Consider the following 27,904-nt stretch of genomic DNA (forward strand, 5'->3'; position numbering starts at 1 on the left):
GTGCGGGGTGCTCGCACAGGACGTACCGGACTATGCCGGACCACTCGTGGCACAGTACGCAGCTCCGCATACCCCGGAACCTGCCCAGTCTCATGCTGCCATGCCTGAGTACGGGGAGTTGGCTCTGCTCTCCATCCAGGCTCCGCCAACCTGCCTTCTAGCCCCCCAAACCCGGTGGCCTCCTCTCCTAATCTCCCAATACGCCCTGTGGCAGCCTCCTGCTGCCCCGTCGCCCATGCCGTGTGCCCCCCCCTATTATTGGGGGTGCCTCTCGCCTGTCCGACCACGGCCCGGTTGACGCCGCTTCTCCTCTCCTGCCTGGGTCTCCCCCTTCATAGCCTTCCGGTACCGGACGGCCTCCTCCTCCGTAATCTGCCCCCAACCGAGGAGGACATCCTCTAGAGTTACCTCCTGCGTGTGTTCCTGGACACGCTGCTTGGTCCTGGTGTGGTGGGATCTTCTGTCACGATCGTTGAACGGAATGGACCAAGGCGCAGCGTGATGAGCGAACATACTTTATTATCAAAAGTGATAACACGAACAAAACAATAAACGATAACGTGACGTCCTAGGTTAAACACAACCAACAAGGAACAAACCAAAAGGAACAAGATCCCACAACAACTGTGGGAAAACAGCCTGTTTAAATGTGGTTCCCAATCAGAGACAACCAGCAACAGCTGACACTCGTTGCCTCTGATTGAGAACCACACTGGCCAACATAGAAATGAAACAACTAGAACTACAACACAAAACACATAGAATCTACACACCCTGGCTCAACATATAGAGTCCCCAGAGCCAGGGTGTGACAATAGCCTTATTTCTATTACAGCATATTGGATGACTGTCATTCATATTCCATTCAATGTAACATTGATAGGTTTAGGCAATTACATGATACTCAAATTTTCCCTATATCCATCATGAGGTTGCTACAACCTAGCCTATGAATGAAAGTTAATAACAGGTCGAGAGACAAATTGGAGTAATCAAGGTAACATAGAGTGACACATTCTATATCTGCACACTCTTGCCTGCATCTAGCTGATCTAGGGTGTAATCATTAGTCCAAACATTTACATTTTACATTTTAGCAGACGCTCTTATCCAGAGCGACTTACAGGAGCAATTAGGGTTAAGTGCCTTGCTCAAGGGCACAGACAGATTATTCACCTAGTCGGCTCGGGGATTAGAACCAGCGACCTTTCGGTTACTGGCACTACGCTCTTAACCACTAAGCTACCTGTCACCATAAAGCCCTGAGCTCAAACAGCTTCTATTGGACAAATTCAGGTAGGTTTATCCCCATTTCGTTCCGTTTGCTTCCGTTTAAGAAACGTTGGTAACACTTTACTTGACACCCAGCAAATGGTCATAACCATTTTTTGTAGAAAATATACTTTATGACACTGTCAAGAAACATTATGACCATCATAACCATATAAGCCAGATAGGCCTTTCACGTACATGCCCTTTTGTCAGTCATCAGTCAAAAAGAGGGTGTCTTGTCCTGCTCCTGAAATCTGCTCCTGCATTCATCCCAGTAATCAGCAACAGAGCATTGGGGTAGGTGCATGTATGACATCAATGTGTATGCAATTACAATGATAATTGAATATGTTACATTTCAGAAAATGCTATATAACAAACATACTGATCATTTAATATGTAAAATGTAAGAAAATGTTAAATAGCATAAACATACCGTTGACAAGTAGGCTATGGTGTAATGTAATGTTTTGCCTTGTGAGGTAAGTTGCGTGTTATGACATTATGTCAGCTGTTATGACATATTATGACATGGTTATGACCATGTCATAACGTGTTATGACGCTGGATGTCAAGTAAAGTGTTACCGAAACTTTTTTCAACAGAATCGACGATATGAGTACACCCCTGATGACCCGCACAATTCACTTTCATAGCAGCCACATACAAACAGCATCATCTCTTTGATAGTTGTATAATTCCTTCTCATCTACGTGCTCTCCTCCTCTCACCTTTTCCCTTCACTTAGGGACTTCAGTGGGGAGTAGTGAGTGAGTGCCCACTTCCAGAGGAAGGAGAGATTATTGGGATGGAACCCCTATGATCTCTCTCTCTGAGCTGACTGACCAACACTCAGATGGTGTTATACTCACCCCTACTGGACACTGGGGCAATATTCAGGTTGAGTTTGTAACATATCAACATATACTCGCTTTGAAAAAAGACACCTTTCTGACACAAAACAGGTGAAGTAAAAATCATTCATTAGAGCAGATAAAGAAAATAATTTGCTATCTCCTCATTAGATTACAAAAATAATATATGGATTGGTGGGAGTACAGAAATGCATCTATATGTTTATGTATTTACATGATACACAAGTAGTGGTGCGCATACAGCCTCTTTAAAAAAAACAAGAGACAAGCCACCAGGGGGGAGAATCATACATGCAAAAGCCCTGAGCTCTATCCTTGCCCTGGCAGCTCTATCCTTGCCCTGGCATGGCCACACAGATCAAAAAGCTCCATGTGTGTATTGGGTTTAGCCAGCCAAACACCTGTCCAGGTGAGAGTATCAGACAGTCTCAGATGTAGATCTCATGTCCCAACTCGGGGGCATACACCTGGTCCTGCTTGGGGAAGTCTAAGGCAGGGACACCTTTGACCTTCATCTTCCAGACCCTCTTCCTCTGTCTGTCCTGGTCCTCCTTGGTCCTATAGCATCCCTCCCCCAGCTGGTTCATCTGGTGGTTCTGGACCCTGAAGTACTCCTCCAGCTGGGTGTCTGTGTGGAGCCTGAAGGCCCCACGCTCCCTGAGTGAATTAATGAATAAATGAACAAATTAATTAATTAATTAATGGATGGATAGATTCATGAACAAATCAAGGAATACTTTAAAATGTCTCATAGGAAAATTAGCTTGGTAACATAAAGGCATACCATCATAGAGATCCTATAATTTATTTGTTCTATGTGTAATTCTATGCATATCATACCTGAATGGGTCTAGAGGGTTGTACTGGCTAATGGTCTTATTGGGCATCTCAAAGTCCACGTGGCGTCCCGGCCGCTTGCTCCTCACCTTCATGAACATGCGCTGCGGGGCCTGGACATTCGACTGGGCGGTGGTAGTGAATGCCCCCACCTTACGCACCGCCAGACCCCCTATACCACAGGAGGTCTGGGGCCTCTTGTTCTCTGGCTCGGGGCATGGCTGACGCTGGGTGGAAGCTGCGTGGCTGGTGTGAGGCCGCACCATGGCTGGGGAAGGAATGGTGGAACAGACCTCACGACAGTTGAGGGAGTGCCTCGGGTTGAGGTCCAGAGCGTGGGTCATGAGGGGGACGTAGGTCTTGGTCATGCCATGTTGGAAGACCTGGTGGCTGGGTCCTGCTGGGGCCTTCTGTGACTGACTCTGGGGGCTCTGTTTTGGGGCTGCAGGTGGGAATGGTGAGGCATGGGGCTCTGGATCTATCCCCTGGACAGGTGGAGGTAGAGGTGGAGGGGAGCCCCAGGCGTCTCGTACACGGGCGTTGAGTTTCATGTTGGCCTCGGCCTGGTCGCTTCCCTGGGGCCGGTGGGTGGAGTTGACCTTGAGGAGGACATGCTCAGGGGTGACGGGCCGATGGGGGCCCCTCTTCTTCACTCGGTCTTTCACTGCCTTCTCGCTGCGCCTCAGCACCCACTTAGACGTCACAGACGGCTCCCTCGCTGTGAGAGGCCGCATATACGGTTGATTACAAGGAACAATAGTAAACATGCACTTTGTTATACAGCCATAAGGACTATAGTCTGTCTCGTTTCTGTCTCTCTCAATTACTATTCTATTCTATTACGTTCAACTGTATTCTATTCTATCCTATTCTATCTCACCTGAGCCAGTGGTTTGACTCCTGGGCGTGTGACTGGCCCTGCTGTGGGAGTCTTGGCTGTGTCCGCTGACGGGTCTTCCAGGAGAGATGACCGAGGGGGGCTTGGTGATGAACTCTGGCTGCAGGTCGATGTAGGCCCGGCTCCTACGGTGGCCCTGAAGCGCACTCCACGTGGCCGGCCTCATAGACTCCTGCTGAGCAGCTGTGGAGAGCAGAGAGACCACAGAAATAGAATTAGTAGAACGAGGAAAAAGGCTCTCAGACCATAGCAATTCTATTTCTATGTCAGAGACCATGATAAAGGATAGTCACTGCAGGATGATATTAGCCTAGCCTGGTGGTCCAGTCTGTTTGTGCTTAATCCCATGCTCTATGTTCTGTAGACCACTATTATATGGTTGCTATGCCATACGTACATGAATGAATACAGAGGGGTCTGCAAACGGAATAACACACTGTTTCAGAGCAATATTCAGGGTTTAGTCTGGCCATAGGTGAGAGTGAAGAGAGACACAGGAGATAAATCATGAGGGTAGAGGAAGGTGTCTGGAAAGACAAGGGGTTAATAAAAGCGAGCGATAATGGAGCGATATTCAGGTTGGATTTAAGGCTAATCGGCCACCAGACCCAAAGAAACACTCACCCTGTGCTCGGCGCATGTTGGGAGCTGACAGAGAGCGTGCGTGGTGGGACAGCCCGGGCCTCTCTGGCTTCTTGCTCTCATGGTCGTAGATCTTACGATTGGACGAGCCTATCTGTGTCATGCGCTCAGCCCGCACGTAGGAGTAGGGGTACTTGTTTTTATTGAGCATGCTTTTAAGAGTACCCCTGAACTCGTTAAAGAACTCCCTCTCTGCCAGCACGGAGTAGTCCCAGCGCACCCTGGTGAACTGGTAGACCAGAACACTGGTCCCCGTGTTCACCACCATACTGGGAGAGAGAGACAGAGGGAGGAAAAGAAAGAGAGGAAGAATAACATAAAGTTATGACTATAACTACTGTTCCCTGAAGGAGGGAAATGAGACGTACAACATACTATGGGGAGTCGCACTCTTGCGACTTCGGTTGAAGGATCTCAAATCACGCCTGACAAGGCCATTGAAATCCGCGCCTCGCTGGAAACCCCACCTTCCACAGGTGATAAGCGTGAGACTCGGATTCATTCCTTCAATTTAATACCACTCTTCACCGAGCCCAGGAACAGGTGGTGTGGTTCCAAACAGATGTTGTACCTTGTTTCCCTCCTTCAGGGAACAGTAGTTATAGTCATAATGTTCCCTTTCAGTCAGTCAACTTCGGTACAACATACTATGGGGAAATAGAATCACGCCCCATGCCGACTCCAACAGATACTAAATGAAACGGCCCATGGCAGTCCACTCAGACCTGCCCCCACAAGATGTGGCAGTCTGGGTATTGCGCACATGGCGCACTGCCTAGTAACTTTCCCCTGTCCCAGCTGTAAGCACACTGGGAGCAGTGACATCCAAGCGATAAAACCTCACAAAAGTGTGTGGTGATGCCCAACTTGCCGCAGCACAAATATCTACTACATTCAACCCTTTAAATAATGGCCAAAACGCTGGCAGGCCCCTGGTGGAGTGGGCGCGTACACCGCTAGGTAACCCTTGCTGCTATATGCAAGGGAGATAGCCTCCACAATCCAGCTGCTTAAAGAGTGCCCTGCCGTTAGCTGGATTAGCAAAACAGACAAAAAGCTGGTCATATAACCGGATATCCCTGGTCCGTTCAATGTACGTGCATAACGCTAGCACTGGACACAGGGCATGTAACCTCTGTTGCTCTTCAGAAGCAAAAGGAAAATAGCTCAAAAGCTAAGGACCTGTAGGACATAACCATGACGTCAGGGCGAAGGCCGCATTTGGACGCAACGTCACCTTAGAGTCGCCCAGGGCGAACTGAGTACAGAAAGGGTGTACGGATAACACGTGAAGGTCCCCAACATGTTTAGCTGAGGCCAAAACCACGGGCAAGGTTTTACAGGAGAGGATATTTAGATCCACAGACTCCAGTGGTTCAAAAGGAGGCCTCACATAGAGCATCCAAATCCAAATCGGCGCAATAGGTTTAGAAACTGGCCTGAGACGGCGCACACCCTTTAGGAACCGCAACGCCTGGACACAAGCCCTGCTGTGGCGCCCTTCAATTCCCACATGACATGCTCAAATAGACACCATGTACACTTTCAAAGTGGAGAATGAATGATCCTGCTCGAAAAAGCTCCTCCCCAGAGCACTCTGAAAAGGAACAATTCCTTTATTTTGGGACCAAAGCAGAGGTCTGTACAGGACTGATTTCTTCCTCCCACTCCCGCCCGCATCTTTTCATACTGCACCCGCCCACACCCGCTGGCTTTCTGTTCAACTACCACGCACGCATACAGCCCTCCCATGAAAAAAAGGTACCCTTGAGGACGAATAGTAGTAATCATGTTCGGAGGTAAACCTCTAGCCGCGAGATTGGACATCTCAGGGGCCAAGTCCACAGACCCCAAATGTCTGGCCGAGGGTGCTAAACCTGCCCGTGCGCCTGGAATAGCTGATCCCTGCGCAGCGGGAGTTACCACGGGACCCTGCCCAATAGGCGGCCGATCTCCGCGAACCATGGTTACTACGAGTAGTCACAAAATTCAACTACAAGCCCTCCAGGCGCACCCTCCCCAACGCTCGGGTCCCTCATCGAGAAAAACAGACGACAATGCGCGTTTTCTCGCGATTCATAAAGATCTACATCGGCCCTGCCGAAAACCACCCATGGGTGTATTCTCCACTCCTGAGAGAAAGGGTGACACCTGGACAAAAGATCTGCACCCGAATTAGAGGCAACCAAGGACATGCATCGCCCAATGGGAGAGCATGTATGCACTGCTCCCCAGCAACAGGGAGTGAGCAAAAGTTAGGAGGGAGAGAGACAGAGTCTCTCCCGGACTGTTGATGCATGCCACCCACTGACATATTGTCGGTTCTGACCAGCACAAGCTGGCCCGACAAAAGCAAGGAGAAGCGCGTGAGCACCAGATACACTGTTAGGACCTCCAGGTAATTGATATGCAGTGCCACCAATCGCCTACAGGGCCCATAACCTGTATCACTAGACACCTCATAGGGACTAATGAGCTACAGGCAGGAATCAGCAATGTTCCCGGGGCCACCCATATGTAAAATGTATGCACGCATGACGGTAAGTCGCTTTGGATAAAAGCGTCTGCTAAATGGCATATGGTGCATTCGGAAAGTATTCAGACCACTTTACTTTTTCCACATTTTGTTACTTTACAGCCTTATTCTAAAATTGATTTGTTTTTTTACTCATCAATCTACACACAATACACCATAATGACAAAGCAAAAACAGGCTTTAGAATTTTGAGCAAATGTATTTTAAAAAATTAACTGAAATATCACATTTACATAAGTATTCAGACCTGTTTACTCAGTACTTTGCTGAAGCACCTTTAGCAGCGATTACAGCCTTGAGTCTTCTTGGGTATGACGCTACAAGCTTAGCACACCTGTATTTGGGGAGTTTCTCCCATTCTTCTCTGTAGATGCTCTCAAGTTCTGTCAGGTTGGATGGGGAGCGTCGTTGCACAGCTATTTTCAGGTCTCTCAAGAGATTTTTGATCGGGTTCAAGTCCGAGCTCTGGCTGGGCCACTCAAGGACGTTCAGAGACTTGTCCCGAAGCCACTCCTGCGTTGTCTTGGCTGTGTGCTTAGGGTCATTGTCCTGTTGGAAGGAGAACCTTCGCCCCAGTCTGAGATCCTGAATGTTCTGGAGCAGGTTTTCATCAAGGATCTCTCTGTACTTTGCTCCGTTCATCTTTCCCTCAAACCTGACTAGTCTCCCAGTCCCTGCCGCTGAAACACATAGCCACAGCATGATGCTGCCACAACCATGCTTCATCTTAGGGATGGTGCCAGGTTTCCTCCAGACGTGATGTTTGGCATTCAGGCCAAAGAGTTCAATCTTGGTTTCATCAGACCAGAGAATCTTGTTTCTCATGGTCTGAGAGTCCTTTAGGTGCCTTTTGGCAAACTCCAAGCGGGCTGTCATGTGCCTTTTACTGAGGAGTCGCTTCCGTCTGGCAACTCTACCATAAAGGCCTGATTGTTGGAGTGCTGCAGAGATGGTTGTCCTTCTGGAAGGTTCTCCCATCTCCAAGGCCCTTCTCCCTTGATTTCTCATCAACTTCTTCCATTAAGAATGATGGAGGCCACTGTGTTCTTGGGGACCTTCAATGCTGCAGAAATTTTTTGGTACCCTTCCCCAGATCTGTGCCTCGACACAATCCTGTCTCGGAGCTCTATGGACAATTCCTTCGACCTCCTGGCTTGGTTTTTGCTTCGACATGCACTGTCACCTGTGGGACCTTATATAGACAGGTGTGTGCCTTTCCAAATCATGTCCAATCAATTGAATTTACCACAGGTTGACTCCAATCAAGTTGTAGAAACATATAAAGGATGATCAATGGAAACAGGATGCACCTGAGCTCAATTTCTTATCTTTCCCTTTTCTCCCCAATTTCGTGGTATCCAATTGTTAGTGAGAGTCTTGTCCCATCGCTGCAACTCCCGTACGGACACGGGAGAGGCGAAGGTCGAGAGTCGTGCGTCCTCCGAAACACAACCCAACCTAGCCGCACTGCTTCTTGACACAGTGCCCGCTTAACCCGGAAGCCAGCCGCACCAATGTGCTGGAGGAAACACCGTACATGTGCACTGCGCCCAGCCAGCCACAGGAGTCGCTAGTGCGCGATGGGACAAGAACATCCCTGCCGGCCAAACCCTCCCCTACCCTGGACGGCGCTGGGCCAATTGTGCGCCGCCCCATGGATCTACTGGTCGCGGCCGACTGCAACAGAGCCAGGAATCGAATCAGGATCTCAAGTGGCACAGCTAGCACTGCGATGCAGTGCCTTAGACCACTGCGCCACTCGGGAGGCCCCCCTGAGCTCAATTTCGAGTCTCATAGCAAAGGGTCTGAATACTTATGTAAATAAGGTATTTCTGTATTTTATTTTTTATAAATTTGCAAACATTTCTAAAAACCTGTTTTTGCTTTGTCATTATGGGGTATTGTCTGTCGATTGATGAGGAAAACAAATAATTTAATCCACTTTAGAATAAGGCTGTAACGTAACAGAATGTGGAAAAAGGGAAGGGGTCTGAATACTTTCCGAATGCACTGTATATTATTATATAATATATTATGAGCCACCTATAGGGGAGGGTGCCCCTTGTGGACAGAAAGGGAATTGCCCAACTTATTTTTCCCATCCTGGTAAGATTGATATACCCCCTGAACACCATGAACACAATGGAATGCGGGGTACCAGAGGGGCATTAAACATGGACAAGCTTCCAATACATGAGACTGTATAGCCTGCCTGAAGCCCAGCCCCCTTATGGGCACAGAGGGCTCTGGAAATGGCTGACGTAGTACCCCGTTTGCCATAACAAAACATGGAGGCACTGTCGTCACAGTAATGTGTTTGCGGAGTGGCGCACTGGTCGCTCAGACCCGTGCTAAGGCCCCTCGTTCCGGGGTTACCCAAGCCAGCTGTTCGGTGGCTGCTTCCTCATTGGAGGAGCACGCAAGCCCCGCTTTCTACACTCCCTCCAACTTGAAATTGAAATTAGGAATTGAGACATACAAGACAACAAACGTGAGTATCTCTTTATTTATTTGGGCATGGTCGCGAACCCGAACCCGGCTTAGCCTTCGTCTAGGTTGCATTTTTTGCCATCTTACTAATTGGTATAGCCAGGCCAAGCAATCCGAAGAATAACTAACTGTTTGTGATTAGGAAACTATGAGAACCATACAAACTCCAGCATACAACATCCAGGGAGTGAGCATGCTCTACCACAAAGGGACAGTTTAGTCGGCACAACGTAAGACAGTCTTGTGTTACAATTGTTTGTTTTTTAGTCTGTTAAAAATAATAATTAAAAATAAAAATAGTAGTGAGGTGAAGAGCGTAATAATTTAAGGAATGAATCCGAGCCTCACACTAATCACCTGTGGAAGGCGGGGCTTCTCGCAAGGTGCGGATTTCACTGGCCTTGTCAGGTGTGATTTTATATCCTTCAACCGAAGTCGCGAGAGTGCGACTCCCCATAGTATGTTGTACCGAAGTTGACTGACTGAAAGGGAACCAGGAGGGGCAGAGAAGAGAGGGAGATGTCTTAAAGACATACGCTTCTGGGTAAAATCATGGTTGTCAAAGTAAAAATGAAATGAATGATTACTCACTTGTTGATTTAAGTTAAATTAATTATCACTAACTTGTTACTGTGTGTGTGCAGGGACAGTACAGTACTAACTTGTTGTTGTGTGTGTGCAGGGACTGGATAGCGCTGTGTTGACCCCCAGCCTTGATGACCCTCAGGCAGTCTCCCGTCAGGAAGTTGAAGATACGGATTTTCCCGTCCCCACACCCGGTGATGACACGCAGGAAGAGGTAGATCAGCGCCAAGACCTCCCTAGAGGACGACAAACACACACACACACACACACACACACACACACACACACACACACACACACACACACACACACACACACACACACAGTATTCAAGGAACCTCAAGATAAACCAGTCAAAAACAGTACCAAAAACAAAAGTTTTTTAAATATTATATTTACAATGTTTATGCTCACTTTGGATGGCGATAGGTCATCAGGCTCTTCTTTATGTCACAGTTGGTGCTCCAGGCCATGACCTGTCCATCAGAACCACCTGACAGGATGTGCCACTGGTCGAAGAACAGACACTTTACAGAGCTGTGGTGGGCATCGATTACCTGGAAGACAAGACAGGGACTTTGGTGAGGGAGGACAGTGTCACTTTCACTCAAAAAACATTCAAATCGAAACCTACTGAAATGGGAAACCCAGTTCCATGTGCCCTTGTTTGAGTTTACTGTACATCTTTGCTTCTGACCACTAGACCAGACTCCTGAAAATATAGATATGGATGCCTTTTGTGTAAAAGGTCAATGAAGACATTGACATGACAGAGTACAGACCATCTTACCTTGAGGAGTGAGGCGGTCTCCATACCCCACATTTTGACCAGCCCTTTGTCACAGCTGCTCATCACTAGAGCCTTGTCTATCTTCACACACAGAATGGGGTTGTGGTGCTTAAACTTCATCTTCTCATAGCAATGCCCTGTCTGCAGGTTCCACACTGCCGTGGAGGTGAAAGCACACAAAGTTACTAACACACAAAACAAGGTTGCTAAATATTCAAGCAAACTGCCTGACAGCCTGACATGCTGACTACACCGGCCACGAGCGTGCGTCCGTGTGCGCCATCGCACGCATGTTGATTTTGTCCATCCACACCAGACACGATCATGACACGCAGGTTAAAATATCAAAACCAACTGTGAACCAACTACACTGCTCAAAAAAATCAAGGGAACACTAAAATAACACATCCTAGATCTGAATGAATGAAATAATCTTATTAAATACTTTTTTCTTTACATAGTTGAATGTGCTGACAACAAAATCACACAAAAATGATCAATGGAAATCAAATTTATCAACCCATGGAGGTCTGGATTTGGAGTCACCCTCAAAATTAAAGTGGAAAACCACACTACAGGCTGATCCAACTTTGATGTAATGTCCTTAAAACAAGTCAAAATGAGGCTCAGTAGTGTGTGTGGCCTTCACGTGCCTGTATGACCTCCCTACAACGCCTGGGCATGCTCCTGATGAGGTGGCGGATGGTCTCCTGAGGGATCTCCTCCCAGACCTGGACTAAAGCATCCGCCAACTCCTGGACAGTCTGTGGTGCAACGTGGCATTGGTGGATGGAGCGAGACATGATGTCCCAGATGTGCTCAATTGGATTCAGGTCTGGGGAACGGGCGGGCCAGTCCATAGCATCAATGCCTTCCTCTTGCAGGAACTGCTGACACACTCCAGCCACATGAGGTCTAGCATTGTCTTGCATTAGGAGGAACCCAGGGCCAACCGCACCAGCATATGGTCTCACAAGGGGTCTGAGGATCTCATCTCGGTACCTAATGGCAGTCAGGCTACCTCTGGCGAGCACATGGAGGGCTTTGCGGCCCCCCAACAAATGCCACCCCACACCATGACTGACCCACCGCCAAACCGGTCATGCTGGAGGATGTTGCAGGCAGCAGAACGTTCTCCACGGCGTCTCCAGACTCTGTCACGTCTGTCACATGTGCTCAGTGTGAAACTGCTTTCATCTGTGAAGAGCACAGGGCGCCAGTGGCGAATTTGCCAATCTTGGTGTTCTCTGGCAAATGCCAAACGTCCTGCACGGTGTTGGGCTGTAAGCACAACCCCCACCTGTGGACGTCGGGCCCTCATACCACCCTCATGGAGTCTGTTTCTGACCGTTTGAGCAGACACATGCACATTTGTGGCCTGCTGGAGGTCATTTTGCAGGGCTCTGGCAGTGCTCCTCCTGCTCCTCCTTGCACAAAGGCGGAGGTAGCGGTCCTGCTGCTGGGTTGTTGCCCTCCTACGGCCTCCTCCACGTCTCCTGATGTACTGGCCTGTCTCCTGGTAGCGCCTCCATGCTCTGGACACTACGCTGACAGACACAGCAAACCTTCTTGCCACAGCTCGCATTGATGTGCCATCCTGGATGAGCTGCACTACCTGAGCCACTTGTGTGGGTTGTAGACTCCGCCTCATGCTACCACTAGAGTGAAAGCACCGCCAGCATTCAAAAGTGACCAAAACATCAGCCAGGAGGCATAGGAACTGAGAAGTGGTCTGTGGTCACCACCTGCAAAACCAGTCCTTTATTGGGGGTGTCTTGCTAATTGCCTATAATTTCCACCTGTTGTCTATTCCATTTGCACAACAGCATGTGAAATGTATTGTCAATCAGTGTTGCTTCCTAAGTGGACAGTTTGATTTCACAGAAGTGTGATTGACTTGGAGTTACATTGTGTTGTTTAAGTGTTCCCTTTATTTTTTTGAGCAGTGTATATTAATTAGGGGTCGAAACACACATAAAATATTCATGGACATTTAGCTAGCTAGCTATTGCTAGCTAGTTTGTCCTGGGAGATGAACATTGGGTTGTTATTTTACCTGACATACGTATAGTCTTCTTTTTAGCTGGTTCTTTGCAGAATTTTGACCCAGAGTCATACAAAATCATGTGTTTCTCTAGTCCGAAGATTAATCCACAGATAAAAAGGGAAACCTAGCTAGTTTTTAGTTAGTTATCTTTAGTTAATCTGTCCTCGTTTGTCTTTCAAACATCCACGTGGGTTTGAATCTTCCTGATATCCAATAAGAAGGGAACTTGCAGCACGTGGAGCGTCTCACAACCAACTTCTATTTTAGTGCCTGGCTACGCAGACGCTCGTTCACGCGTGTGAGTGGTGTGGGTGAAATGATTAAATAACATGTATGTGTAAAAAGAATTGCAACACTCACGCACACAACGTGGCTGGTGAGGTTTATGTGTGACACTTACTTACCTTTGACTTTGCAATCATTGGCCCCTGAGACTATACAATTCCCATGCAGGTCCAGGCAGTTGATGGTACCCAAGTGGCCACGGAAGAGCATAAGGCATACGCCTGTTTTCAGATTCCAACACCTATAGTGAATGTACTGTATATATCAAACCAGTCATTCATAAAGATTCAATAAGTATGATCACCTAAATTAACAAGGTACAACTACAACTGACAGTAAATCGCAAGTTTAGCGTTAAAAACAGCATAATTTTTCATCACAGTCATTGCTGGGTTTTCAAACCAAATTCAAAAACCCATTGAATTGAGAAAAACGGGTCCAAACTACCCATTATGGTCTCATTGACTAGAGATACCCATTCTAGTAATTATATTTCTATGCCTTTACCCTCCTCCTACCTGATGCTAAGGTCGTAGCTGGCGCTGATGACCAGTCCTCTCTCCTCACAGAGCAGCAGGGCCCTGATGGAGCCGGCGTGGCCCTGGATCACCGGGGACACCTCCTTCAGTGTCAGCACGTCCAGCAGACGCACCACGCGGTCCTTGGACCCCACGGCCACCAGCTGACCTCCACTGTAGTGCACCACCCTGGAGGGGTCTTCCCTGTTGACCACAACAAAGATACATCAGTTACATCTCAAATGGCCCAAATGCACTACTTCTTTATAGGGCTCTGGTCAAAAGTAGTGCACTATATAGGGAATAGGGTGTCATTTGGGGGACACACCCAGACTTTGAACTATAGGCCTTGTTACTGTATTATTTGTTAGCAGCAGGTGCTACAATGTTACAAAGACACTGTGGTTACCGTTACTGACCTGTCAAGCAGCACCAGAACGTTGTACACTCCACAGTAGACATTCCGCTCTTCCATCTGTATGGCTCGGGTTCTAACGCCAGCATAGATGGCCTCAAAGCCCCTCTCCTGTAGGACAGACAACCACAGATAGCCAGTACAAACATCAGGGGATCATATCCTAGTCAGCAGAATATAGAATAGATTGTTTACTGACCATTTCATAAGATATGGAAAATCTTCTTCCGCTTTTCACAAGCCCCAAGAGACACACACACACAAACACACATACGATGAAAGCAGCATCCCCTGGATCAGTGTTGTAATCTGGGATAAGTGGTGACATTGATTTATATGATATTAAGGTAGATACAGTAGATAGTGATTTGTTTACCTGTCTGATTTTGGATAAGATTTCTCCGTGGTGCATGTGCTTCTCATCCTCCCTGATGGGCACTAGGACCTCGCGGACTTTGGCATATGTAGAGCTGACACCTGTAGTGTTGCTCTGAGAAGAGAAAAAAGTCACATGGGTTTATATTAACATGTACTTCAGTCAAATAGCATGCCATGATGATAATGGACAACCTGTCATCTGTGTGATCCCCTAGATTATCTTGAGCTACTTTTAAAATCAATCAATCAATATATTTGCTAAGTGCCATAAAAAAATCAAAATCCAAGCACTTGTGTGGGTTTGCAAGTTAAAAAGCCTTTAAAGAGCGACTGCCTTTAAAAAGCAATGAATCCCTTTGAAAATGGCCTATGTGGCATCGGTCTGAGTCAGAAACAGTTATTCTAGTGTCAAAATCTACTACAAAGTGTAAATAGTATAATTTTGGTCATAAAGTCAGTCTCGTCTAAAACGGCGTTTGGAACATCCGCGTGTCACAACGGGTAAAAGAAGGTTGGGTTTTGATTTGATGATGTTCATTTACTCACTAAAATGGGGTGAACAGCTGCAGTGATTGCTCTCTATCCAATATCATAGACAGTGAGACAGACCTGCCCAGCAGCTCCTACTTTGTTTACATAAAACAATACGTTGCGCATATATATATTTTTTAAAAGTGAAATACTGCACCAAATACCTTAGTTAGATTTAAAATTACGCAACTAAAATATCCTCGGCAAAAACGTCAAAATTCATTGCAGATTTCTTGACTTATCTTAGATTCATTCTGGGGATTGTGAAATAGGCTTCTGCATGGCATCTACAGTGTGGGATGGGGGACAAACATCATTAACCAAACGCAGAATTCGTCAGGAAACACACCTCCAAGACTGAAATCTATTTTTCCTAATGAGAAACAGAAAAACACACGGGCCAATCGGCGTGTTCAGTCACTCTTTAATGTGTGGGCCTGGACTTTTTTTATGTCACTTAGCAAAGATATTGAGTGTTTGATTGATTTTAAAAGTGGCTCAAGATACTCTAGGGATCATACAGATGCACACATTAAATCTAAATCTGGTGGTAAAAAAATGTGGCACTATGTAGGGAATAGAGTGCCATGTTGGACGAAGGTTGGCATTTATTGAGATGACTGCAGAGTGGTCACTAGCTGGCACAGCCATAAAGTCATAAAATCTGATTGGAAACCTAACCCTAAGCTTAACCACACTGCTAACCTTACTAACTAACCCTTACCTTAAATGAAGACCAAAAAGCTACAAAAAAAACGATATAGCCAATTTTGACTTTGCAGCTGTCCCATCTAGCGGAAACCGCTCAGTTCTGCCTTTAGGGCAAGACACACTTAGCACTTATTTGTAGTTATTATTTTTCCATTTGCTTTTTTAGTACTATTCACCTTCAAGAGCAGCTCCTGCTACTTCTTTTTCTTCAACAATCAATATCTTTATTGCCCTGAATTTTTCAAATCTATGTGCCAATGGTGGATCTAGAGTGTTGTATTTTAATAGTTACCATACAGTACCTGCATCAACATAGCTTGTTTCTCCACCATCTTCTTGGCATTAAGGTCCTCCTGAGTGTCTTCCGTCAGGTATCGCCAGTGTTGGGAGACATCCCTGCAGTGGTGCAGAGAGGCCTTGTCTAGAAGACCTGAAACAAACAGCTTCTGCACTTAAATCCTTGAGGGTATGATGACAAGCAGCCATCCCTCAAAGGTTACAGCAGTCCATACTGTACATTTAATGGATATGAGGTCCATTGAAGGAGGACTACTTGAGAATATTCATAACAGAATGAGAGAATTCGGATTGAAATTCTATTCCGTCTACACCAAGGAAACCTAAGTGATGTCACAAGGTGTTTTGTGTTTAAAAGCATGGAATGAGAAAATAATTCAGCGATAGTGGTTCAAATATTGAACAGTTGTTGAAAAGGTAAGTGTCTTTTGTTTGAAAAATATAAAACTATTACGGTATTTTAAAACTATTCCTGTGATATTTTTTTGATATATGCAAACACATCTCTTTCAAATGTAAATGAAGGCTATATAACGACATGTTAACAACACCTCCAAGGGAATTGTTGTACCGGTTGCTAAGCAAAGGTTTGTTGTTCTTCCATCTCGTAAATATCTAGGGAGACCAGCTCAAGGTATAAAGCGGGAGAGGCATAGAGCTTTAAAAGGGTAGCCTTGCATAACAAAGTCATCACCATGGCATAGCTATTTAGCCATGATATGTTTCTCTATGGGGCTGATTCAAGGAAATGTCAACAGGTACTTCAATCTAGACAAAACGGGACAGTGTAGAGTATACCGCTGTCCCTGAATAGAGCCAGATGAACACTGTGCATATCAGGTGGCATAAGGGGTCGGCGAAGTGCACACGTACAGGTTCACTTCTGCACACACTGAATCTGCAATATGATCGACCATATAAACTACCAACTAGGGAAGGTATGGAGCAATAATAGCTGCTGAGACCAGTATTCTTCATGTAGAATACTGGAGAGGGGGATATGCAGTGATGTAGTAGTAAAAAAATAAATAGGTGCATTAACTGATCGCTGGTCACGGTGAAAAAGGTAATGCTCCCTATACTTTCAATGCATTTTTCAGCAAAACTGTGTTTAGTTGCATTTACCCTCTACTACACCACTGAGTATATTCTCATGTAACACCACAGTGTCACACTCTGGCTCTGGGGACTTTATATGTTGAGTCAGGGTGTGTAGATTCCGTGTGTTTATGTGCTGTGTTTTGAGTGTCTAGTTGTTCTATGTCTAGGTTGGCCTGAGTGACTCCCAATCAGAGGCAACGAGTGTCAGCTGTTTGCTGGTTGTCTCTGATTGGGAGCCATATTTAAACTGTCGGTTTTCCTTTGTGTTTTGTGGGTTCTTGTTTCGTGTTGGTTGTGTTTGACCGTTTACTGTCACGTTACCGTCTTTTGTTGTTTTGATCGCGTTTCACTAAATAAATGAGTATGTTTGCCTGCAACGCTGCGCCTTGGTCTACTCCTTACCCAGACGTTCGTGACAGAAGAACCCACCAAAACTGGACCAAGCAGCGAGTCGAGGAGCCATCGCCAGGGAGATCCCTAGCAGATCTCCGTGGCAGCCTCGACTGGGTCAAGCCGAGGGAGGAGCAGAGAGAGTGGACGTGGGAACAATGGAGGAAGAGCCTCGACTGGGTCAAGCCCATTGAGGAGCTGAATAGCGGGAGTTGGAAGCAGAGGAGTGAGAGTTGGGCGAGAAATTTAGAGGCCTGGCCCACGGGGAGGAGAGAACCCCAGAAAATTTTTAGGGGGGGGCTCACGACGTGGACGACGGGGCAGCAAGAGGCCGCGATGGAGCGGTCCAGCGGGTGTGCAGAGGAGGCCGCCAGGTTAAGGGGGCCACTGGTCACAGAGGAGAGGGAAAATGTGGAGGCACGGCGAGAGGTACTGGGGTGTGTTACCAGTCCGGTCCGGCCCATTCCTGATCCCTGCGTAGAGCCAGTGGTGTGTGTCCCCAGTACGGTCCGGCCTGTTCCTGTTCCTCGCATCGAGCCTGTGGTGCGTGTCGTCAGCCCGGCCCGGCCTGTTCCTGCTCCCCGCACCGAGCCTATGGTGCGCTTCGTCAGCCCTGTCCGGCCTGTTCCTGCTCCCCGCACAAAGTCTGTGGTGCGTTTCGTCAGCCCTGTCCGGCCCGTTCCTGCTCTCCGCACCAAGTCTGTGGTGCGCGTCGCCAGCCCAGTCCGGCCCATTCCTGCTTCCCGCACCAGGTCTGTGGTGCGTTTCGTCAGCCCTGTCCGGCCTGTTCCTGCTCTCCGCACCAAGTCTGTGGTGCGCGTCGCCAGCCCAGTCCGGCCCATTCCTGCTCCCCGCACCAAGTCTGTGGTGCGTTTCGTCAGCCCTGTCCGGCCCGCTCCTGCGCTCCACACCAGGCCAGTGGTGTGCGTCGTCAGTCCGGTGAGGCCCGTTCCGGCTCCACGCATCAAGCCTGGGGTGCGCATCGTCAGCCAGGTCCGGTCCGTTCCTGCCTCACGCGCCAAGCCAGGGGTGCGCGTCGTCAGTCCGGTGCCTGATCAGGTACTGGTCAGCTGCTCCACAACGGAGCTTAAGCAATCCGCTCCGTCGATGTCCAGTCCTGATCCAGTCAGCGGGGTCAGACCGGACCAGGGGCGCTACGGGAGGATTATGGAGGGGTGGTGGTCAAGCCCGGAGCCGGAGCCGCCTCCGAGGAGGAATGCCCACCCAGCCCTCCCCTGTTTGGGGTTTTTGTTGAGGCGCGGTCGCAGTCCGCGCCTTTGGGGGGGGGGGGGGTACTGTCACACTCTGGCTCTGGGGACTTTATATGTTGAGTCAGGGTGTGTAGATTCCGTGTGTTTATGTGCTGTGTTTTGAGTGTCTAGTTGTTCTATGTCTAGGTTGGCCTGAGTGACTCCCAATCAGAGGCAACGAGTGTCAGCTGTTTGCTGGTTGTCTCTGATTGGGAGCCATATTTAAACTGTCGGTTTTCCTTTGTGTTTTGTGGGTTCTTGTTTCGTGTTGGTTGTGTTTGACCGTTTACTGTCACGTTACCGTCTTTTGTTGTTTTGATCGCGTTTCACTAAATAAATGAGTATGTTTGCCTGCAACGCTGCGCCTTGGTCTACTCCTTACCCAGACGTTCGTGACACACAGAGTCCACTGAATGATAGCTTAGACATGTTTTGGGGGGGTAGAGGGTGGGGGGTGCATGGTGTCTCACCTAAAATCCTCTTGGCAAGATGAACAGGGAGACCCCGGATGAAGTCTCTATATCGGCTGACCCCAGACAGAGAGGTGGAGGACTGAGGGACCACCCTCAGAGCAGGGTCGTCTGAACAGGTGGAGTCTGTGTCACTATCCTCCTTCACCACGCCCATACACACACTGCTAAAGCCCTGCAAGCCTTCTGAGGTAGGGCTGGGACCCACCACCACCCATGGAGCTACATGGAGTTGGCAGCTCTTGGCTGAAACACAGTGAGGTAGAAATTCATAGTGGACTGGATATGGTGAACTTTGAAGAGTGCACAAACATTTGACCAACCAAAATGTCAATGATCATTGTAGTCTACTTTGATTATAATAATAATAATTTGGTGGGTGTTTATATTTGTCCTATTAATCAAACATTACATTTTTATCATAACCACTCAGTAACACAGGTACCCCCACTGCAGGAGCGGATTGGGACAATAATTAGTCCCTGGCATTTTATCCGTATCCACACCAGCCCACATCATTGCGCACGCCGCCAACTCACCATTTTGTTTGCCTCACTGTTGTGCAGTCTCAGCATCTTTTCTGCTGTCACTCTGTGCTTCTTCTTGTTCTCTGTCTGTCTGCTTATTAAGCCTTATACGTTATAAAAGCCAAGCTAACTAATTAGGCTATATTGTAAATTAGTGCCTGTCATATGTGTTCCCCTGAATCTACACCTACCCTAAGTGTTAATTAATGTTACAGGACTCCTAACCTCATCCCCAGGCTATTGCGCACAGAGCATATAAGCCTGGGATATCAATGACTAAAAGTTGGCCTTGTGGGAGTGACCATAGAATTCTATGGGAGTGACCTACTGACTAAAGGATTTGTCATCATTTAATTTGAGTGAATCACATGACTGAGAGGCGGAAGGTGTTGTGGGCGATGATTGGTTGGTAGATTAAGCCGATTAAGCAAGCCAAGGCCTATGCGCCGGGTCTTTCTGTGTTGGCTAACGAAGGCCAAGTTTGATGCGTTGGTCCACAAGACTCTTTCCGCATTTGGGCGGAAGTGTCTGGGAACGTGGTTAACATTTTCCCCTGGTGTCACTAACTTTTGATTCTAATTAAAATCATTCATAGTGCTTTATTAAGAAGTGTAATAAATAGACTACTTAGGTATTCAAGAAATAAGTTGTTTCATCGAACTCGTCCAAGCAGGAATGGATGATTCAAGATATTTTGATGTGCTACCTAATCCAGCGATTGTCGTGAATTTTGGGTTGACAATTAGACTATAGTTTTCACTGTCAAAATAGGACTACAGAATGTTCAGATGTTTTTGTTCCATAGAGATGAATTACATACAGTGGGGAGAACAAGTATTTGATACACTGCAGATTTTTGCAGGTTTTCATACTTACAATGCATGTAGAGGTCTGTAATTTTTATCATAGGTACACTTCAACTGTGAGAGACGGAATCTAAAACAAAAATCCAGAAAATCACATTGTATGATTTTTAAGTAATTCATTTGCATTGTATTGCATGACATACGTATTTGATCACCTACCAACCAGTAAGAATTCCAGCTCTCACAGACCTGTTAGTTTTTCTTTAAGAAGCCCTCCTGTTCTCCACTCATCACCTGTATGAACTGTACCTGTTTGAACTCGTTACCTGTATAAAAGACACCTGTCCACACACTCAATCAAACAGACTCCAACCTCTCCACAATGGCCAAGACCAGAGAGCTGTGTAAGGACATCAGGGATAAAATTGTAGACCTGCACAAGGCTGGGATGGGCTACAGGACAATAGGCAAGCAGCTTGGTGAGAAGGCAACAACTGTTGGCGCAATTATTAGAAAATGGAAGAAGTTCAAGATGACGGTCAATCACCCTCGGTCTGGGGCTCCATGCAATATCTCACCTCGTGGGGCATCAATGATCATGAGGAAGGTGAGGGATCAGCCCAGAACTACACAGCAGGACCTGGTCAATGACCTGAAGAGAGCTGGGACCACAGTCTCAAAGAAAACCATTAGTAACACACTACGCCGTCATGGATTAAAATCCTGCAGCGCACGCAAGGTCCCCCTGCTCAAGCCAGCGCATGTCCAGGCCCGTCTGAAGTTTGCCAATGACCATCTGGATGATCCAGAGGAGGAATGGGAGAAGGTCATGTAGTCTGATGAGACAAAAATAGAGCTTTTTGGTCTAAACTCTACTCGCCGTGTTTGGAGGAAGAAGAAGGATGAGTACAACCCCAAGAACACCATCCCAACCGTGAAGCATGGAGGTGGAAACATAATTCTTTGGGGATGCTTTTCTGCAAAGGGGACAGGACGACTGCACCGTATTGAGGGGAGGATGGATGGGGCCATGTATAGCGAGATCTTGGCCAACAACCTCCTTCCCTCAGTAAGAGCATTGAAGATGGGTCGTGGCTGGGTCTTCCAGCATGACAACAACCCGAAACACACAGCCAGGGCAACTAAGGAGTGGCTCCGTAAGAAGCATCTCAAGGTCCTGGAGTGGCCTAGCCAGTCTCCAGACCTGAACCCAATAGAACATCTTTGGAGGGAGCTGAAAGTCCGTATTGCCCAGCGACAGCCCCGAAACCTGAAGGATCTGGAGGTCTGTATAGAGGAGTGGGCCAAAATCCCTGCTGCAGTGTGTGCAAACCTGGTCAAGACCTACAGGAAACGTATGATCTCTGTAATTGCAAACAACAGTTTCTGTACCAAATATTAAGTTCTGCTTTTCTGATGTATCAAATACTTATGTCATGCAATAAAATGCTAATTAATTACTTAAAAATCATACAATGTGATTTTCTGGATTTTTGATTTAGATTCCGTCTCTCACAGTTGAAGTGTACATATGATAAGAAATACAGACCACTACATGCTTTGTAAGTAGGAAAACCTGCAAAATCGGCAGTGTATCAAATACTTGTTCTCCCCACTGTACATATTTATGTGGACTAACTAATATCATAGGCTCATTAATTTGGGGTGCAACACCTGAGGAAGTCGAAACTCAAAACACATTAACTAGATCGTTAACTCTAAATATAATACCCACTGCTAGTAGCCATGTATTCACTCAACAGTACATTTTATGTAGGCTACAACCCATACGACCTACAGTGAGGGAAAAAAGTATTTGATCCCCTGCTGATTTTGTACGTTTGCCCACTGACAAATAAATGATCAGTCTATAATTTTAATGGTAGGTTTATTTGAACAGTGAGAGACAGAATAACAACAACAAATCCAGAAAAACGCATGTCAAAAATGTTATAAATTGATTTGCATTTTAATGAGGGAAATAAATATTTGACCCCTCTGCAAAACATTACTTAGTACTTGGTGGCAAAACACTTTTTGGCAATCACAGAGGTCAGACGTTTCTTGTAGTTGGCCACCAGGTTTGCACACATCTCAGGAGGGATTTTGTTCCACTCCTCTTTGCAGATCTTCTCCAAGTCATTAAGGTTTCCAGGCTGACATTTGGCAACTCGAACCTTCCGCTCCCTCCACAGATTTTCTATGGGATTAAGGTCTGGAGACTGGCTAGGCCACTCCAGGACCTTAATGTGCTTCTTCTTGAGCCACTCCTTTGTTGCCTTGGCCGTTTGTTTTGGGTCATTGTCATGCTGGAATACCCATCCACGACCCATTTTCAATGCCCTGGCTGAGGGAAGGAGGTTCTCACCCAAGATTTGACGGTACATGGCCCCGTCCATCGTCTCTTTGATGCGGTTAAGTTGTCCTGTCCCCTTAGCAGAAAAACACCCCCAAAGCATAATGTTTCCACCTCCATGTTTGACGGTGGGGATGGTGTTCTTGGAGTCATAGGCAGCATTCCTCCTCCTCCAAACACGGCGAGTTGAGTTGATGCCAAAGAGCTCGATTTTGGTCTCATCTAACCACAACACTTTCACCCAGTTCTCCTCAGAATCATTCAGATGTTCATTGGCAAACTTCAGACGGCCCTATATATGTGCTTTCTTGAGCAGGGGGACCTTGCGGGCGCTGCAGGATTTCAGTCCTTCACGGCGTAGTGTGTTACCAATTGTTTTCTTGGTGACTATGGTCCCAGCTGCCTTGAGATCATTGACAAGATCCTCCCGTGTAGTTCTGGGCTGATTCCTCACCGTTCTCATGACCATTGGAACTCCACGAGGTTAGATCTTGCATGGAGCCCCAGGCCGAGGGAGATTGACAGTTATTTTGTGTTTCTTCGCACCAACTGTTGTCACCTTCTCACCAAGCTGCTTGGCGATGGTCTTGTAGCCCATTCCAGCCTTGTGTAGGTCTACAATCTTGTCCCTGACATACTTGGAGAGCTCTTTGGTCTTGACCATGGTGGAGAGTTTGGAATCTGATTGATTGATTGCTTCTGTGGACAGGTGTCTTTTATACAGGTAACAAACTGAGATTAGGAGCACTCCCTTTAAGAGTGTGCTCCTAATCTCACCTCGTTACCTGTATAAAAGACACCTGGGAGCCAGAAATCTTTCTGATTGAGAAGGGGTCAAATACTTATTTCCCTCATTAAAATGCAAATAAATGTATAACATTTTTGACATGCGTTTTTCTGGATTTTTGTTGTTGTTATTCTGTCTCTCACTGTTCAAATAAATCTACCATTAAAATTATAGACTGATCATTTCTTTGTCAGTGGGCAAACGTACAAAATCAGCAGGGGATCAAATACTTTTTTCCCTCACTGTATAGGCCTATGCCCTCGCAACGGCCGGTGCGCATTCCGCTCAAACGCCGCTCCATATCTCAAAGCCATATCAAATATCTTGGTTGTAAAAATTGTGTTATTGAGATGAATATTGAGAATTAAGAAATAATAATATAAATAAAAATGGCTGCTTCAAATACCTACAGAAAGCTGAGGCCCTCCTCTCTTCCACAAGGACAAGGGGACGAAGCTTCCAAAGATGTGGCTTTCCCGCAATTGCATTTTGAAATGTTATATGATCAGAACGTCTTTTTCTCTTGAGCATATCAAATCAAATCATATTTTATTTGCCACATGTGCCGAATACAACAGGTGTAGACATTACAGTGAAATGCTTACTTACAAGCCCATAACCAACAATGCAGTTTAAGAAAAATTAGGGAGGTTATATACAGGGGGTACCGGTATCAGGGGCGGTGTGTTCAATAGGGCGATATGGGCGACGCACTGCCAAACGGGAAAAGGAAGGGATTTTTTTTCTAATCAATTATATCACGGCAACAGTAGTTATCAGTGTTGTAATCTAGACGTCTGATCTGCCACAGTGCCACTAAATGTCCAATCAGGCTAAAGTCGTGCTTCAAATGCCCCCCCCCCCCCCCCTTTTGGGGCGATTTCAGTCAGGTTGAAAATCGCCCAGAAGTCTGTCATAGACTCCCATGTAAAATCTATTTTTTTCAAATATCAGAGCTTTCAATACAATCTCTATGGATTTCTGAGGGCTTGCACTTACGCGCTTTCGTCATACGTAACGTAACCATGAACGTAACTAAGAAAAGAGCGGGTAGCCTCATCAATCAATTCACTACTACTGTAAAAATGGCTAGGCTTCAGTGCAACTCGATTGTGTCTTTGAAAGAAGTTCCTTTTTGTCGGCGAACAAATGAAGATAAATTGGCAAAGAAACAATTAGGACCTCCCAGACCAAATTTAATAATTCAACAGGTTTCTACTAAAGAGGGGAAGTCCTACACCCGAGGATTTTCCAAAAATTGGTACGAACGAAAAACCTGGCTAGCAGGCTGCGATGTAGCTAATGCAGTCTTCTGCTACCCCCTGCTTACTCTTTCACCCTGAAGGCGGCACGGCAGACAGCTCCGCTTGGACAGCGACTGGTGTGTAACGGACATGCACCATCTTTCAGGAAAGATTAAGAAACATGAGCTGTCAAAGACCCACATGGATAGCTGTTTGAGATTGTCTGCTTTGGGGAGAGTGAACATTCCCACTCAACTGGATGAGGGATACAGGCTAGCTGTCCGCCGCCACAACGATGAGGTTAGTGTTGATAATCACAAGTTTACTGGAGAACTGAAACTGACAAGGCTGACAAGATAGGACCCTTTTGTCCATTGTTATTGGATAGGAATAGAACTTATAACCAGCTCCTGACCTAAATAGATCTTAGCACAACATTTTACTCAACATATCATATTCCATATTCACTATAACAAATATATTTACTACGACATTAGCAAGAACCGCCACATCCTCAGCCGGCTAATCCAGTGTGTGAAGTTTTGCGGAGTGTTTGAGTTAGCTTTGCGAGGCAAAGATGAAACTGAGGGCTCCACCAACCCTGGTAAGCCAACACTTTTGAGATCAGTCAATAAATGCTTCTGGTATTGACTTATATGCTGCCCCTGTCTTCATGTTGTTGCTGGACATATCTTTTTTAAAATGTGTGTAGGTCACCTAAATCATCAGAAAAATTGCCCCCCCTGAGAATTTTTTCAGGAGCCGCCACTGACCGGTATAGAGTCAATGTGCGGGGGCACCGGTTAGTCGAGGTAATTGAGGTAATATGTACATGTGGGTAGAGTAAAAGTGACTATGCATAAATAACAAACAGAGTAGCAGCAACGTAAAAGAGGGGGTTGGGGGGGGGGGCAATGCAAATAGTCTGGATAGCCATGATTAGCTGTTCAGGAGTCTTATGGCTTGGGGGTAGAAGCTGTTAAGAAGCCTTTTGGACCTAGACTTGGCGCTCTGGTACCGCTTGCCGTGCAGTAGCAGAGAGAACAGTCTATGACTAGGGTGGCTGGAGACTTTGATCATTTTTAGGGCCTTCCTCTGACACCGCCTGGTATAGAGGTCCTGGATGGCAGGAAGCTTGGCCCCAGTGATGTACTGGGCTGTACGCACTACCCTCTGTAGTGCCTTGCGGTTGGAGGCCGAGCAGTTGCTCTCGATGGTGCAGCTGTAGAACATTTTGAGGATCTGAGGAACCATGCCAAATCTTTTCAGTCTCCTGAGAGGGAATAGGCTTTGTCGTGCCCTCTCACGACTGTCTTGGTGTGTTTGGACCATGATAGTTTTTTGGTATGTGGACACCAAGGAACTTGAAGCTCTCAACTTGTTCCACTACAGCCCCGTCGTTGAAAATGTCAGTGAAGACACTTGCCAGTTGGTCAGCACATGCTCGGAGTACACGTCCTGGTAATCCGTCTGGCCCTGAGGCCTTGTGAATGTTGACCTGCTTAAAAGTCTTACTCACATCGGCTACAGAGAGCTTGATCACATAGTCATCCGGAACAGCTGATGCTCTCATGCATGCTTCAGTGTTGCTTGCCTCGAAGCGAGCATAGAAGTGATTTAGCTCGTCTGGTAGGCTTGTTTCACTGGGCAGCTCGCGGCTGTGCTTCCCTTTGTAGTCTGTAATAGTTTTCAAGCCCTGCCACATCCGACGAGCATCAGAGCCAGTGTAGTACGATTAAATCTTAGTCCTGTATTGACTCTTTGCCTGTTTGATGGCTCGTCGGAGGGCATAGCAGGATTTCTTATAAGCGTCCAGGTTAGAGTCCCGCTCCTTGAAGGCGGCAGTGCTACTCTTTAACTCAGTGCGGATGTTGCCTGTAATCCATGGCTTCTGGTTGGGGTATGAACGTACGGTCACTGTGGGGACGACATCATCAATGCACTTATTGATGATGCCAGTGACTGATGTGGTGTACTCCTCAATGCTATCGGAAGAATCCCGGAACATATTCCAGTTTGTGCTAGCAAAACAGTCCTGTAGCTTAGCATCTGCGTCATCTGACCACTTCCTTATTTACCGAGTCACTGGCGCTTCCTGCTTTAGTTTTTGCTTATAAGCAGGAATCAGGAGGATAGAGTTATGGTTAGATTTGCCAAATGGAGGGCGAGGGAGAGCTTTGTACGCGTCTCTGTGTGTGGAGTAAAGGTGGTCTAGAGTTTTTTCCCTCTGGTAGCACATTTAACATGCTGGTAGAAATTAGGTAGAACGGATTTAAGTTTCCCTGCATTAAAGTCACTGGCCACTAGGAGCGCTGCCTCTGGATGAGCGTTTTCCTGTTAACTCATGGCCTTTATATAGCTCATTGAGTGCAATCTTAGTGCCTGCATCGGTTTGTGGTGGTAAATAGACAGCTACGAAAAATATAGATGAAAACGCTCTTGGTAAATAGTGTGGTCTACAGCTTATCATGAGATACTCTACCTCAGGCAAGCAAAACCTCGAGACTTCCTTAGTATTAGATTTTATGCACCAGCTGTTGTTTACAAATATACACAGACCGCCACCCCTTGTCTTACCGGAGTCAGCCGTTCTATCCTGCCGATGTAGCGTATATCCCGCCAGCTGTATGTTATCCATGTCGTCATTCAGCCACGACTCAGTAAAACATAAGATATTACAGTTTTTAATGTCCCGTTGGTAGGATAACCGTAATCTTAGGTTGTCTAATTTATTTTCAAATGATTGAACATTAATAGGATTGATGGAAGAGGCAGTTTACTCGCTCGCCGTCGGATCCTTACAAGGCACCCCGACCTACGTCCACAATATCTCCGTCTCTTTCTCATGCGAATAACCGGGATTTGG

At 46.7% G+C, this 27,904-nt stretch overlaps 1 protein-coding gene across 1 annotated transcript in view; it reads right to left on the minus strand.

Moving 5' to 3' along the window:
- Positions 1-2,575: 2,575 nt before the first annotated feature.
- Positions 2,576-27,904, minus strand: part of fbxw10 (F-box and WD repeat domain containing 10) — a gene marked incomplete at both ends in the record, with an annotated part of 47,814 nt that continues 22,485 nt past the window's right edge. Inside the window, 13 exons of the mRNA XM_084142006.1 lie at positions 2,576-2,804; positions 2,988-3,702; positions 3,865-4,065; positions 4,507-4,793; positions 10,213-10,371; positions 10,550-10,692; positions 10,926-11,080; positions 13,377-13,498; positions 13,776-13,979; positions 14,195-14,301; positions 14,567-14,680; positions 16,113-16,240; positions 19,319-19,564. Of these exons, the coding sequence (XP_083998132.1) occupies positions 2,576-2,804; positions 2,988-3,702; positions 3,865-4,065; positions 4,507-4,793; positions 10,213-10,371; positions 10,550-10,692; positions 10,926-11,080; positions 13,377-13,498; positions 13,776-13,979; positions 14,195-14,301; positions 14,567-14,680; positions 16,113-16,240; positions 19,319-19,564 (2,810 nt within the window). The remainder of the gene's footprint in view (positions 2,805-2,987; positions 3,703-3,864; positions 4,066-4,506; positions 4,794-10,212; positions 10,372-10,549; positions 10,693-10,925; positions 11,081-13,376; positions 13,499-13,775; positions 13,980-14,194; positions 14,302-14,566; positions 14,681-16,112; positions 16,241-19,318; positions 19,565-27,904) is intronic.

The sequence above is a fragment of the Coregonus lavaretus genome (genome assembly GCF_964263955.1).
Source record: "Coregonus lavaretus genome assembly, chromosome: 25".
Classification (NCBI taxonomy): Eukaryota; Metazoa; Chordata; class Actinopteri; order Salmoniformes; family Salmonidae; genus Coregonus; species Coregonus lavaretus.